Genomic DNA, 14,812 nt, shown 5'->3' with positions numbered 1-14,812 from the left:
TGCAGTGGCCGGATCTCAGCTCACTGCAAGCTCCGCCTCCCGGGTTTACGCCATTCTCCTGACTCAGCCTCCCGAGTAGCTGGGACTACAGGCGCACCAGGGACCAGTTTTGTGGAAGACAGTTTTTCTACGAACCCGTGTGGTGGTGGGGGATGATTCTGGAATGATTCAAGTGCATGACATTTATTGTGCACTTTATTTCTGTATTATTACTACATTGTAATATATAATGAAATAATTATGCAACTCACCATCATGTAGAATCAGTGGGAGCTCTGAGCTTGTTTTCCTGCAACTAGGCAGTCCCATCTGAGGGTGATGGGAGACAGTGACAGATCATCAGGCATTAGATTCTCATAAGGAAGCTAGATCCCTCGCACGTGCAGTTCAGAGTAGGGTTTGAGCTTCTATGAGAATCTCCTGCTGCACGGATCTGGCAGGAGGTGGAGCTCAGGCGGTAATGCTTGCTGGCCTGCCACTCACCTCCTGCTGTGCGGCCTGGTTCCTAACAGGCCACGGGCCGGGTACTGGTCTGTGCCCCGGGCATTGGGAACCCCTTCTCAAAGACACACCGGGTGGTAGGAGGGGCTAAAGGTGGAGAGGCTAAAGGAAAACTTGAGGTCTGGGCTATCCACAAACCAGATAGTAGGAAACTGAAGAGTTAAAAATTTACTTCAGAATTGAATGGCTTTTGTAAAATCTGGCTAGATTCCATGAAATTATTTTAAAAACGCACTATGTAAACGTTTGCCTTTGCATGCTATGAAGCCATTAGTCCTTGTTCATGTGGTTTTTTTATGTTTAAAAGGGAAAAAATGGTTTACAATGGTCTTCTATCTCAGTCTTTGAGTATTGACCATAGGGTGTCGGAACAGGACTTTGGAATGCTTGCAGGGTAAACTTTTGGCCTGTGTTAGTCAGGGAATGACCTAGTTTGGTAAAACAGAGGAGAGTTTTGAAATATGGAACTTTCCCGAGGCATAAACTGTCATTGTAAAGTTGTCAATCAAAGTCCAGTAGGACCGAGATGGTGTCCCGGTGACTCCCTGTGTGCTCGTACCCAGGGGAAACTGAGGAGCCCTTCACACAGTTACAGCCTCGTGGGACTGAAAAGCATGAAATGGGCTAAGAAAATGAGAGGCTGGGATGACTTCACTCGCACCAGGAAGAGTGAAGGGAGGAGGCGTGGGTCACTGGCAGTTCTACTTCACAAAGGCTGGTGGCAGTGCCAATGCTGCAAGCTGGCCTTGCCCTCCTGCGGCGGCAGGGTACACGTGGCATGCAAGCACATGCACAAGTCATCTGGCTCCAAGGTCAGCCAAGGGCTCCAACATCTGTCTCAGTCCCTGCCAAGGCATGGGAACCCCCTCTTGAAAACCCGGAACTTTTCCTTTCAATGCTTGTTTCTGTCTGTCTGCTTTACTTGACTGTGAGCCGCTTCTAGGAAGGCTCTCTCATTCACGTTGCATATAATGGGCATTCAGTAAATGGCTGATGATGATACACCTTTATTACAAAAATAAGGCAATGGAGACTTGAAGAGGTAGAATGATTAGCTCAAGGTCACTGGCAAGGACAGAGCTGGAACGAAGCTCAGCATTCCCGTCCCAGACAACGTCCTCTCACCGATATCCTGCTGCCTCTCACTAGGAGAAGGAGGAAAGATGGCGGAGCATTTATAACCGCCGTCTGTGATTTTCATTAACATCTGATACTGGTGTTTCCCCACCGGGAGCGATTTTGCCCTCCCTTCCCCTCAGGAAACATTTGGCAATGTCTAGAGACCTTTTCGGTGGCGCTAACGGGAGAGGGTGTGCAACTGGCTGGAGCCCCTCCCAAAAGAGAGTTATCCCGCCCCAGTATCAGTAACGCCAGGGGTGAGACAGCCTGACCTCATGTCCGCATTAAAACCTTGTAATGACAAGAGGACACTTCAGGAACAGCAAGAAAGGGGTCGTAGGACCTGGCAGGCTGTGCTCTTTCTCTTCTTTATTTTTGATACATTATATTCGTACATATTCATGGGGCACGTGTGAAATTGTGTTATATGCATGGAACGTGTAATGATCAAGGCAGGGTGTTTAGGATACATAGCCATCACCCGACCATTCCTATGTGTTGAGTACATTTCAAGTCCTTTCCTAACTATTTAGAAAACTGTGATATCTTGTTGTTAACTATAGTCACCCTACTCTTCTACCAAACATTAGAATGTATTCCTTCTGCCTAACTCTATGATTGCACCCATTCAGCAACCTCTCTTCACCCCCACCCCCCACCCCCAACCCACACACCCTTCCCAGCCTCTGGTAACCACCATATACTCTCTACCACCATGAAATCATCTTTTATGGAATCATGTGATGTTTGTCTTTCTGTGCTTGGCTTATTTGACTTAACATAGTGACCTCCAGTTCCATCCACGTTGCTGCAAATGGAATGATTTCCTTCTTTTTTATTGTGTCTGTTTTCAAAGCGGGTTTTGATAGGCGAGAGAAGGGGCTCTGGGAGTTGATTATGGCCATGCCTGAGCCATCGTGGTCACTCCTGCCCCAAGCAGAAGGCTTTAGGTCACAATATGTCCAATACATCTCCCACCTATGATCCACTGAAAAGACAATAAACCTTGGGACCCCCAAAATCACGAAGCCACATGGAAAAGTCAAGCTGGGAACTGCATTGGGCAAACCTTGCTCCCATTCTATACCTAAATGAGGTAGCTTTTTTAAGCTATAGGAAACATTTTTTAAGCTTTAAAAAGGCTTTAAAAAGCTACAGTCCTCACAATTTGCCCACAAGGAAATTCCTTGTGGAAAAAGGACAGGCAGAAGTCAGAGTCACCCCTCTGCTGACATGAGACAAGTGGGTATCTGATTGCTTCATTTGCCATATTGTTTCACTGAGCCAAACTAAGGCATGAGTGACTGTTCTTGTAAATTGCATATTTGGTGAAGGGTTAATCAGAAACTCGAAAAAATGCACCTGTTGTCTCTTATCTACCTATGACCTGGAAGCCCCCTTCCCTTCTTCTAGTTGTCCCACCTTTCAGACCAAACCAATGTACATCTCACATAGATTGATTGAGGTCTCATGTCTCCCTAAAATGTATAAAATCAGGCTGGGCCCTGACCACCTTGGACACATGTCATGAGGACCTCAGGAGGCTGTGTCATAGGCACATCCTTATCCTTGGCAAAATAAACTTTCTAAATTGATTGAGACCTGTCTCAGATACTTTTTGGTTTATAATCCTAACTTCTGACTTGTACTTGGGTTTCTGCAGACTAACTTCTAGATTCTTCCCAAGACTTTGTCTAGTTATTCCTGATTTTCATCAGGCTTCAAATATTCAAAAACCTTTCATTTCACTGAAAAAAAAAATTAAGATAAAAATAGTTGATATCAGAATTTTAAACTGCAATGCATTAGTTGAAAATAATTTTTAAAGAATATCTAGGTCAGTTTAAAAGAAAGGTCTATTTAATCTCAAAGAGTTTCTATGTAGTCAAGACTTTTATTCTAGGCCGGGCACGGTGGCTCACACCTGTAATTCCAGCACTTGGGAGGCCGAGGCAGGTGGATCGCTTGTGCCCAGGCATTCCAGAGCAGCTTGGGCAACACGGCAAAACCCTGTCTCTACAAAAAGTACAAACATTGGCCATGCAGGGTGACGTGTGGCTGTAGTCCTAGCTGCTCAGGAGGCTGAGGTGGGAGGATCACCTGGTGGCTGCGGTGAGTTGAGATCACACCACTGTACTCCCACCTGGGCGACAGGAGTGAAGCCTTGTCTAAAAAACAAAACAAAACAAAACAAAAACTCTTATTCTACTTTTATTTGAATAGACACAAATTTTTTGAATCCTGATACTATTTCAAAGACCTTAAAGATTTCACTAACTAGCTAAATCAAACTTAATAAAATATTATTTGGTTTTCCAATGAAGCATTTCTCTTATTTAGACCCTTTCTGTTTCTCTCAATAGGGTTGAAGAGTTATCCTTATCTTTTTTTTATTGGGGCTTCAGAAGAGAGATGAGGTTTCATGGAGTAAACAATACAAGGATATAAGGACCTCATATAATCTCACATATTTGAATATGAATACATATCCGTTTTCCATGAAAGCCATTCTTAGTATGAATTTGTCATTCTATGTTTGAGCCTCATAAAAGGCAATGCATCATAAATATGCACTTTCTGGGTAGCTGGAATGTACTTAACTTTAAATGGGAAACTCAAGAAAACAACTAGGAACTCTTTATGCCAGGACAGGTCAAATGTACTGGCAACAGATCAAATAAAAATATCTGAGTAAATGCCTTCCAGACAGAACATCACCCTACTTCTTCAGCACTTTACAAAAAGACCTGTTCTCAGTTCACATTCCCTTAATTCCCTGTCATTTCTCCCCTGATCTTCCAAATATGTTTTTTTTAAAATTATGATTCCATTTATAAACACAAGATCATATTTTGCTTCTCTAGGAAAAATTGAGAGCCTTCTCTGAAGCATAAAATTATCTTTCTCCAAAATGTATTCAAATCAGGCATATTGAAAACTGTTTTGTGTTCATGTTGTGAGGTTTTATAGGGGACCGCACAGAAACTCTCAGCACTAATCAGTGCCTTATGTTCTAAATGAGGAAACTGAAGCCAAGAGCCTGCAGGTGACTGGTGACAGTGCACAGGCTGGTTCCGCTCAAGTCACATGACTCGTCAGCCAGTGAGTAGGTCTGGGTAACAGCAGGCAGGGATGAACATGCCCTCCACAGGCTTTCAGACCTTCTTCAAGGCCAAAGGGAAAGGCTTCATGGAAATATAATTATATGAAACCCCCCAAAATTTTTTCACAAACTTTCCTGCCTATAAGCGACAGGTCCTACCACTGGAAGGCTCCCTCCAGGACAAAACCACCCTTTCCTTCCGGAATGTGACCTGCTCTGCTTTTGCTGACTGTCATGCAGCCACTAGACATGTCACTTCCTAGCTCTCCATTTGAGTCTGTGTCCCAGGATCTAAAGAAAGCTAAAAAGAGGCTGGGCGTGGTGGCTCATGCCTATAATCCCAGCATTTTGGGAGGCCAAGGCTGGCGTATCATTTAAGGTCAGGAGTTTGAGACCTGTCTGACCAACATGGTGAAACCCTGTCTCTACTAAAAATACAAAAATAAATAAATAAAAATTAGCCAGGCATGGTGGCACGTGCCTGTAGTCCCAGCTACTCAGGAGGCTGAGGCAGGAGAATCGCTCGCACCCGAGAGGTGGAGGTTGCAGTGAGCCGAGATCACGCCACTGCACTCATGCCTGCATCACAAGAGACTCCGTCTTAGAAAGAAAGACAGACAGACAGACAGACAGAAAGAAAAAGAAAGAAAGAGAAAGCTAAAAGAGCCTTTTTTCTGTTTGTTTTAAAAAATAGACTTTTAGTGTTCACAAGTGAGAATTAAAAAAAAAAAAAAAAAAAAAAAGCTTGGCCTTAGAAGGAATCCTGTTTGCACAGGCCTCTGAGAGGCAGCCTTACCTGAAAGGAAACTGACTCCACAGGAGCCAGGCACTTAGGAGCGGCCTGTACTTTGCTTCCCACCCGTCCTGTCTCCCCCAGCAGCCAAAATCTCCTCCCTCCACTATATTGTAAATCAATGAATCCATTAGACTTTCCATGTTATCTTTTTAGACTTTGGGATTCAAGGTAAGCTGGAATTAATGGTTAACAGCCGACAGGTGAAAGTGTGGTTAAATGCAGCTTTGGCTGGCAGGCACGCTGTGTGACCGCTAAGGCACACAGACAAAATCAACCTCTACAGCTGTCTCTGTGTATGTCACATGTTTGAATACGAATTAAAATTAAAATATAAATTCAATGTGTTGAGAAAGCAAGCAATTCTCTCAAGGTATCTTTCTGACATGCTAAGATTTTAACGACTTTCACAAATACGCTGTACCGAGAGACAATGTTACATAACACTGAGAACCAGTACAAGTAAATATTAAAATTAAGTGACCATTTCCTACACAAGCTCATTCAGAGGAGGATGAAGATCATTTTGGAAGAAGAAAAACACCCTTATTAAGAATTGCAGCAAATAAGCAAACCAGGTCTTTTCAGGTACAGTCTCAGAACTTACTATTTAACATTCCTCTCAAGCAAATATGCCTTGAAATGCTTTTTGTAAATCATAGGAATTTAAAAACACTTTACAATAGAGAATGATCGATTTTTAAAATGTGTCTGATTGAGCTCTGTAGCGATGTTCAGCTAATATCCATAACTAATTCGAGAGGAAATGGGGAACGAAAGAAGAGTAATAGTGTCTACTCAGTAACAAGTGTTTTATGAGTTAAAAAGGCGTCCAAATGCAATACTGAAAAATCGGAAGTCTTGATTTGTCTCAGTGATCACTCCATCTTTCATAGAGCCTGTTTAATGCTTAGTGGGGATACATAGATTTATAGGCGACCAAGACAATCTATTAATGTATTAGCCACAGATTTTTTTAAATAGAAAATTTTCTAAGTAGGAAATCATTCATAGCTCTTTGAAAGATACAGGGAGAGGCCTCAAGGAAAGAAAGGAAGGAAAAAAAAAATTGGGAAAGGAAACAAAGATGAAAAATTGGGGCGGGGAGAGCGGTCAGATGGTGGCGGTGGGAAGGATCCGATCATAGCAAGCAGTGGGGCCGGTGGGGAAGGAGGCAGGAGGGGAGAGGGCTGCTTCCCGGTGGGTTCTAGCTCCTGCAGAAGCTAGTGTTGAACGATCCACACACAGCCACACTAAGAAATGCTCCAGGATTGGGAAAGATAACATTCAACATTAAGTTAACTACTCCCCTCTCTCCCTATTTCTTGTAAATCTTAGTGTCAGTAAACTAATTCTAAATTTACATTTTATATTCTAAAAACATGCACCTTTTTCTCATTGTAGGATGATTTTCTTATATCAAATGGTACATTTCATTTTATTTACTTCAGTTTCTGGTGGTAAGTAGAGTGTTATCTTAACTATGGACTGGGAGAGGGAAAGCACACTACAGTCTCCACACACGTGGGAGAATCCCACACCGTTTGCGCCAGGGAAGGAAATAAAATGGTTGTCTTTACTTCCTGATTAAGGCTCCAGAGGTGTTCAAAGCAGGGTAGGAACTGAGGTGAAAAAATTGTTTGTACTGGTAGGAATCTGTGCCTCTGTGTATACCATATCTACATCCGTGCCTACGTACATCATTCATTTAAATGGTATTTAAAAGCAATATTAAAAAGAAGAAATCTTGACTTGCCTCACTAAGTAGTTGGTTTTTCATAAAGCAATCAGTTCAATGGAACACATACACACACATAAAATAGGAATTTTGTACTGAAATATGTTATGTAAATATTCATATATAGTTTACGCATTTCAATAATTTAACTACCCTGTTAATTCTCCACCCTATGTCACATCTGCTAAGTTTGTTTATAAATTACTTAGCCAAAATTAAGTAGGATATATCAGTACAAGTATTGTTTAGTTCCACGACCATTCTTTATTTAAAATGAAAGCTGAAGCATTCTTTTAGAAAAATAGCTTATGTATACATGTTATATTTAATTTCTGATACTATTGCTAGCATTTTAAGCACAGTAAATTCTTTTTTTCTGGCATACGTGAAAAAAGGCAAATCTAGGTGAAGATATTAAAGATAAATTCCACTTAATATATTAAATTACACAGTTCATAAGGTCAATGTTCTCTGTGACAAGATTACTGCTCAAGTTATACTATTCCTTTGTTATAATTATCCAGAAATTGTGTTGCTATTTCATTGATAAACATGTCAGTGCTAAATAATTGGATGTATTTTGAACACTGGACCCAATAACTGCATGAACAATTGGCCCCTGAATCATGAGTTCTACATCCATGGGTTCAAACAACCTTGGAGTGGAATATTTTTTTAAAAATTATACTCAACATGTGCAGACATTTTTCTTGTCATTATTCCCTAAACAACACAGTATAACAACAATTTACATAACATTTACATTGTAGTAGGTATTATAAGTGATCTTGAGATGATTGAAAGTACACAGGAGGCTGTGAGTAGGTGATATGTAAATACTATGCCATTTTATATCGGGGACTTCAGCATCCATGGATTTTGGTATCTGCAGGAGGTCTTGCGGCCAATCCCCCACAGATATCAAGGAATGATAGTGTACATATATAGGTCCTTTATACACGCATACGGAACATTTACAGATATTGAACACACACAAGCCTCTGAAACAAGTCTCAACAGATTTCAAAGGGTTAAAATTATACCAAACGTGTTATTCAATCACCGTGAATGGGAGCTAAAATAATAATAAAAAGGGAACTGAAAATCCCCAAATGTCTGAAAATTGAGTATACCTTTTTAAATTAATATGAGTCAGAGATGAAATCACAATGGCAATTACAAAAAGAATTGTACAATAATGAAAATACAATATGTCAGAACTTGGAGATGTAACTGAATCAGTGTTGAGATCCAATGTATAGATTTACATGTATACATTAGAATACAGAAAAGGTAAAAATTAATGATAGAAGATGTCAAGAAGATAGAGAATAGCTACTTAAGTGCAAAGAAACTAGAAGGCAGAAAGAATAAATCGCAGAAATTAATTAAATGGAAGACAAACATATTTGAGAGATCAACATAATCCCTTTCCAACCCATTTTATAAGGTCAGTGTAATCTTAACACCAAAATCTCATAGGAAAATTCTGAGGGGGAAAAAAATCACAGGTCTTTTATCTTATGAACATATGTAAATATCCTTAGCAAAATATTATCCAACTTAACCCAGCAGAATGTTAAACAAATTAAAGGATGATTACAGTGTGACATTGTGACAACATTAGGCTTATTCCAGGAATGAAAAGTTGATTTAACATTCAAAATCAATAGATGTGTGACTTTGGGGTACATACCAAAAAAAAAAAAAAAAGAAGGAAAAGCAGGAACTCGCACAGATATACCTGTACACCCATCTTCATAGCAGCGTTATTCACACTAATCCAAAGGTGGAAGCAGCCCATGGGTTTATCGACAGGTGACTGCATAAACAAAGTGTGGTACATACAGACAATGGAATATTACTCAGCCCTAAAAAGAAGGGAAATTCTGACACATGCTACCACATGGATAAACCTTGACGACATTATGCTAAGTGAAATAAGCCAGTCACAAGAGAACAAATACTGTGGGATCCCACTGATATGAGGTACCTAAGGTAGTCAATTTCATCATGACAGAAACTAGAACAGAAGTTGTCAGGCGCTGAGGGGTGAGGGAAGGGGTGAGAGTTGGTGTTTAATGGGCACAGAGCATCTGCTGGGGAAGTTGGAAAGTTCTGGAGGCGGATGGTGCTGATGGTTACGCAGCAATGTAAATGCACTTAGTGCCACAGAACTGTACACTCAAAATGGCTACATGGCACATGGTATGTTATCTGTCACAATAAAAATTAAAAATAATTTTAAATATTAATATGTGCAGAAAAAATGCTTGCTAAAATTCTGTTAATGATCAAAACTCTTAGTAAGCTGGAAATGGAAGAGAACTTTCATCGACCATTAAAGAGCATTTTAAACAAAAGCAAACACAAATCCAAACCAAAAATCTTCAAGAAATGTAATACATAATAGTGGAATACTGAAAGCTTTCCCAAGGGATTGAGAATAAGACAAGAATACTTGCCATTGTTTCCATTTAATGTTATAAGGAAGTACTAGTTGGCGCAGTAAGGAAAGGAAATAAAAGGAAAATGATTAGGAGGAGCATAAGCTCTCATTTTACACAGATAATATGATCGTGTACCCAGAAAAATCCAAAATTAACCATCACATAAATTATTTGAGCCAATTAATTAAATTAATAAGAAGTCTAGATACAACGTCAGTATACAATAGCAAGCACTTGCTAGTTCTCAAAACAGATTAACTAGTTTTTACTGACACTAGAAGCTGCATGTGGATTTTCCAAAATTTTTAAAATGTTTATGTGTTGAGGGGTTGTAAGTGCAGATTTCTTACATACATATGTTATGCAGTGGTGAAGTGCCGGCTTTTCGTGTACCCATCACGCAAGTAGTGAACCAACAGGTAATTTTTCAACGCTCACTCACTCCCATCCTCCCACCTAGTGGCATACTGAAAATCAATTTGTCTTGTAAAATTAAATAATCCAATTAGGAGGGGGATATATTCTAAGAAAATCAGTGCATGGTGCACACACACACAGAGCACGTGTGTGCACGTGTGTGTGCGCACGTGTGTGTGTGCGCGTGCACGCGCGCACGTGAGAGAGAGGGACAGAGAGAGAAACTGAGTCTTGCTCTGTCGCGCAGGCTGGAGTGCAGTGGTGCAAACACAGCTCACTGCAGCCTCAAACTCCCAGGCTCAGGAGATCCTCCTACCTCAGCCTCCTGAGTTGCTGGGATTACGGGTGGAAACCACCTTGCCCAGCTAATTTTTTTTTTGGTATTTTTTATAGAGACAGGGTCTTGTCATGTTGCCCAGGCTGGTCTTGAGCTCCTCAGCTCAAGCAATCTGCCTACCTTAGCCTCCCAAAGTGCTGGGATTACAAGCACGAGCCACTGCGCCCACTCCACATGATTAAATACAGAACATTTATTGGATTCGTCAATTAATATTCTTCTTAAAAGTAGTATTTTAATGTAGCAAGATTGCTTTCCACCAAAAGGTGGGGATTTCCGTGGTGGGGTTTCCAAATTCTTCTCAGTGGGGTGAGGATGTGTGTTATCACACCCCCAGGCCATCAGATACTATCAGAAAGTGATCACTCTGGAGCCCTCGTTTCAAATAAGCACAGGGTTTGGACGAAGAGACGCAGTTAGGAAAGGAAAAAGCAGAAGGCTCATTCCAAACCTGGATGAGATCCTGAAAAGCAGCCGCTTTTGCTAGTAAAGATCCTTGAAACGATTCAATCCCTCTCAAAGCACTCCTTGTCTCCAAGACAATGACTCATAAGCACAATTCCATTGAAGCTAATGTACCATTCTGTGATTTTCATTTCCAGCTGAGGCTGTTCATTCAAAAAACTCACATAAAAGTGTTCATTGCCTTGATTTCCAAATTCAGGTGTATTTCCTGTTAAGTAGAGCTACTTGCCTTGCCTTTATGAGATTATTACCTAATTAGATATATGCCCAGTGAAATCCAAAATAAAGCATGCCATGTATTACATCACAGAATGTGTGACTCGGTTGTTCAAGGACATCCACTTTGAAGGAGGGGACATCACTACGGTTTTCACACCAAGCGCCAAGTACTGCCAGGTGGTCTGCACTCACCACCCACGATGTTTACTCTTCACTTTCACGGCGGAATCTCCATCTGAGGATCCTACCCAGTGGTAAATGCTTCTGTTTCCACATTGAGGAGACAGATTTTTACAGGGAGCCTGCTGTTCTTAACACATCTCCATCTACCGCTTTACACAATTTAACATTGACGACTGGAAGATAAATTGTCTTTCAGTTGAAATATTCTTACAGAAAGAAGGGATGGTGTTTAGGCAATTCAGAAAAGAATAAATATGCCTCCAAGTGTAGGCTTTCCAGCCTCTCTTATAGTCACAGTGTTAATGGTATGTTTCTTCTGTTTGTCTCAATTTTTATGCTTCTTAAACATTTCACACTTTGCTTTTCTATCGATTATTAATTTTTGTTGTGCTTGAAACTGGAACTTCTCCCAACTATTTTATTAGAAAAAAAATTAAATATTTAAAAAGATAATTTGAAAAAATAGTACGGTACCATGATCCCTTGCCACCACCAAGACTGCAATGTTTGCTATATTTGTATAGCAATATACAATATACAGTATAATATACAGTATACAATACCTATAGCTGTACACATGCTTAACCATTTGAAATAATTTTAAAGCATGGCACTTTACCCCAAATACTTCAACATGCATTAACCTACACAAAAGACATATGAAATTTAACAAGAATTCCTTTATATTATTTCAGTTTTCCCTCAAATGTAATTTATAGTAATTAACCAGAATCTTACCAAGAGTCACACACTGCATTGGGTTGTTTGGCAGGTTTAAAATATTTTAAACAGTCCGCCAACCATTTGTGTTCCCATCCTGAGCTTGAAAATGTAATAATAAGCCTTTCTGTAGAATTAAGTTTTCAACATCTTTGTGTATTATTGCTACATTCACAGGCATTTATATAGCACCCTGAACTTACAAAATTTACTACTCCAGAATCTAGAACAGGGTTTGGAAAATGCCTTCTTAATAAAGCAGAGTAAATATGTTAGGTTTTGTGGGCAAAACTGGCAGTAAAGCCAAGGATATTATGTAAGTATTTATGTCACCACTTAAAATGTAACCATTTGAAAATATAAAAATCATTTTGTGGAACTAACAGGCTAAACAAAAACACACAGATTTTTGGTTGCATTTTACCAACAGGCCGTAGTTCACCCATTCCTGTTTGTTCCTGTTAGGAAGGAGTATTCCATGTAGTCTCTTAAGTGTAGGGGTGTTGAAGTAAAAAGCAAACTCAGAATCTTGCTAAGAAAATATTTGTTTTGGCATCAGATAAAGTAGTTTGTTTCTTTCTCTTTGGCTTTCTGTGTGCTGACTTTTAAGACTCATTATTTTAAAAACATAAATTCCTATTCAGTAATATGTATTTTTTAAAAAACAGGTTTACTTGTGTCCTGAAGGACAGTGTTACAGAAACACTGCCAAGAGTGAATAGGACAGGAGCGATTTCTGGGTATTCTTTCAAGCAATGCTCACACCAAATAAGCGGTAAGATATGTTGTTAGAACCAACAAATACCAGTTGTGACGTATGCATATAGTCACATCAGATATGGTTTTATGGCAATGAAATAAAACACTGCTATGTGGAAATAAACCCCCTTAATGAAGTTCTTTCAATGTAGAGTATAAACTAACATACGTGCATGCCTGCCCTCCAACACACTAAAAATTTCTTTACCTCATAGAAAGACATATCTTACTACCTCACTTCTCATCATTTATGTACATTGTTTCTACTTCCCAGCCTAAAATCTTAAATGAAAGTCTTTTTTTTTTTTTTTTTTTTTTTTTTTGTGACAAGGTCTCACTCTGTTGTCTAGGCTGGAATGCAGTGATACAATCACAGCTCACTGCAGCCTCAACCACCTGGGTTCAAGTGATCCTCCTGCCTTAGCCTCTGGAGTAGCTGGGACCAGAGGCACGCACCACCATTCCCAGCTAATTTGTTAATTGTTCCTAGAGACAGAGTCTCACTGTATTGCCCAGGCTGGTCTCAAACTCCTGGCCTCAAGTGATCCACCCGCCTCGGCCTTCCAGAGTGCTGGGATTCCATGGTGCCCAGTTGAAATTCTTTATTAAACATATTCATCCAAATCAAAAGGAGCAAATATAAAAGTTGAAGTGACACTTGTCTTAATAGTGAGCAGATACTTGAATCAGTTAATTAGTGAAACAATCAGTGCAGTTAGGGAGAAGAGAGGCGAGGTCAGAAGATCAAAATGTGAATTTACGAGTCTAAAATTGTTGCAATATAAGAAGGACATTGGCATTCTTTTACTGCTTTCATTCAAGAATAAGAATTTTGCAGATTAATGTAACAAAAGACTTCTGAGGAAAGGTGGGTGAAAAAGTTCAGGGCGAGTCAGGAGGGACAGTTGCCTAGGTCAGTGCCTCTGGAATCTGGAAGGTACTCATGTTTTCTGCTTTTATCTCCAGCTTGCAACAAAGACATTTATGTGGACCTAGACATGAGGGGCATAAACTATAACAGCTCACTTGCCAAGAGTGCTCAAGAATGCCAAGAAAGATGCACAGATGACGTCCACTGCCACTTTTTCACGTACGCCACAAGGCAGTTTCCCAGCCTGGAGCATCGGTGAGTGAGCCTCAGGGCATTCGAGTGGCCAATGATAAACAGAATCGTGATTTACTAAAAAGAGTTTATTTTGAACCCCTAAAAGGCATTTCAATAAAAGTACTCCTGGTTTTCTTCATGAAAAACACACTTAAAGCCTAATTTGGATGCATTTCATTTGTGGTAAGGAGTTTATCTTTTAATAACACTGTCAGAAAAATATATACGCTTAGCTAATTTCAAAAGTGCTACACTTTTAAATTGGCGATTTTGAAACAGCTACAATTGGTCTGATTGTCAGTGCCCTTCTCAGTCTAAAAAATGTTACAGTCTAACAGAATAAAAATAAAAACCTACCCCCCCCCTCTAAATAGCAGTTCCTTACCTAAGACAAAATACTCATGTAAAAAGTTGTATCCTGCTGCTGCATACTGGATTTTGAAATATTTCAAGGATAAATCTATTGTGTAAGGATTTAAAAATGATCTGATCTCTAATGACCAAATCTGTGTCCTCATCTTTAAAAATTTCCGTGGGAAATAGATTATTAATTTGTGTATTCAGAAATATACATTATACAATATACAGTATATTCAGAAATATACTGAGATGATTTAGATTTTCATAGTAAACTGCATTTATCTGGAATCAACAGAAAAGTGAAAAACGTTCTAAGTACTAGTATTTGTGAGTTTCTGGTTTTTTTTTTTTGACAGAGTTTCGCTCTTTGTTGCTCAGGCTGGAGTGTAATGGCGCGATCTCAGCTCACTGCAACCTCAGCCTCCTGGGTTCAAGCGAATCTCCTGTCTCTCCTGAGTAGCTGGAATTATAGGCGCCCACCACCATGCCTGGCTAATTTTTGTATTTTTAGTAGAGATGGGGTTTCACCATGTTGGCCAGGCT

At 39.9% G+C, this 14,812-nt stretch overlaps 1 protein-coding gene across 1 annotated transcript in view; it reads left to right on the top strand.

Annotated features, from left to right (window-relative positions):
* Nucleotides 1-5,733: 5,733 nt before the first annotated feature.
* The window catches only part of F11 (coagulation factor XI), a 25,086-nt gene continuing 16,007 nt past the window's right edge, over nt 5,734-14,812 (top strand). The window contains exons 1-5 of the mRNA XM_011959513.1: nt 5,734-6,104; nt 6,921-6,976; nt 11,234-11,396; nt 12,714-12,820; nt 13,771-13,930. Of these exons, the coding sequence (XP_011814903.1) occupies nt 6,922-6,976; nt 11,234-11,396; nt 12,714-12,820; nt 13,771-13,930 (485 nt within the window). The 5' untranslated portion in view covers nt 5,734-6,104; nt 6,921. The remainder of the gene's footprint in view (nt 6,105-6,920; nt 6,977-11,233; nt 11,397-12,713; nt 12,821-13,770; nt 13,931-14,812) is intronic.

The sequence above is a fragment of the Colobus angolensis genome, unplaced genomic scaffold (assembly GCF_000951035.1).
Source record: "Colobus angolensis palliatus isolate OR3802 unplaced genomic scaffold, Cang.pa_1.0 Scaffold5, whole genome shotgun sequence".
Classification (NCBI taxonomy): Eukaryota; Metazoa; Chordata; class Mammalia; order Primates; family Cercopithecidae; genus Colobus; species Colobus angolensis.
The sequence above is the reverse complement of the archived record's forward strand: the minus strand, read 5'-3'. Positions and strand labels throughout refer to the sequence as shown.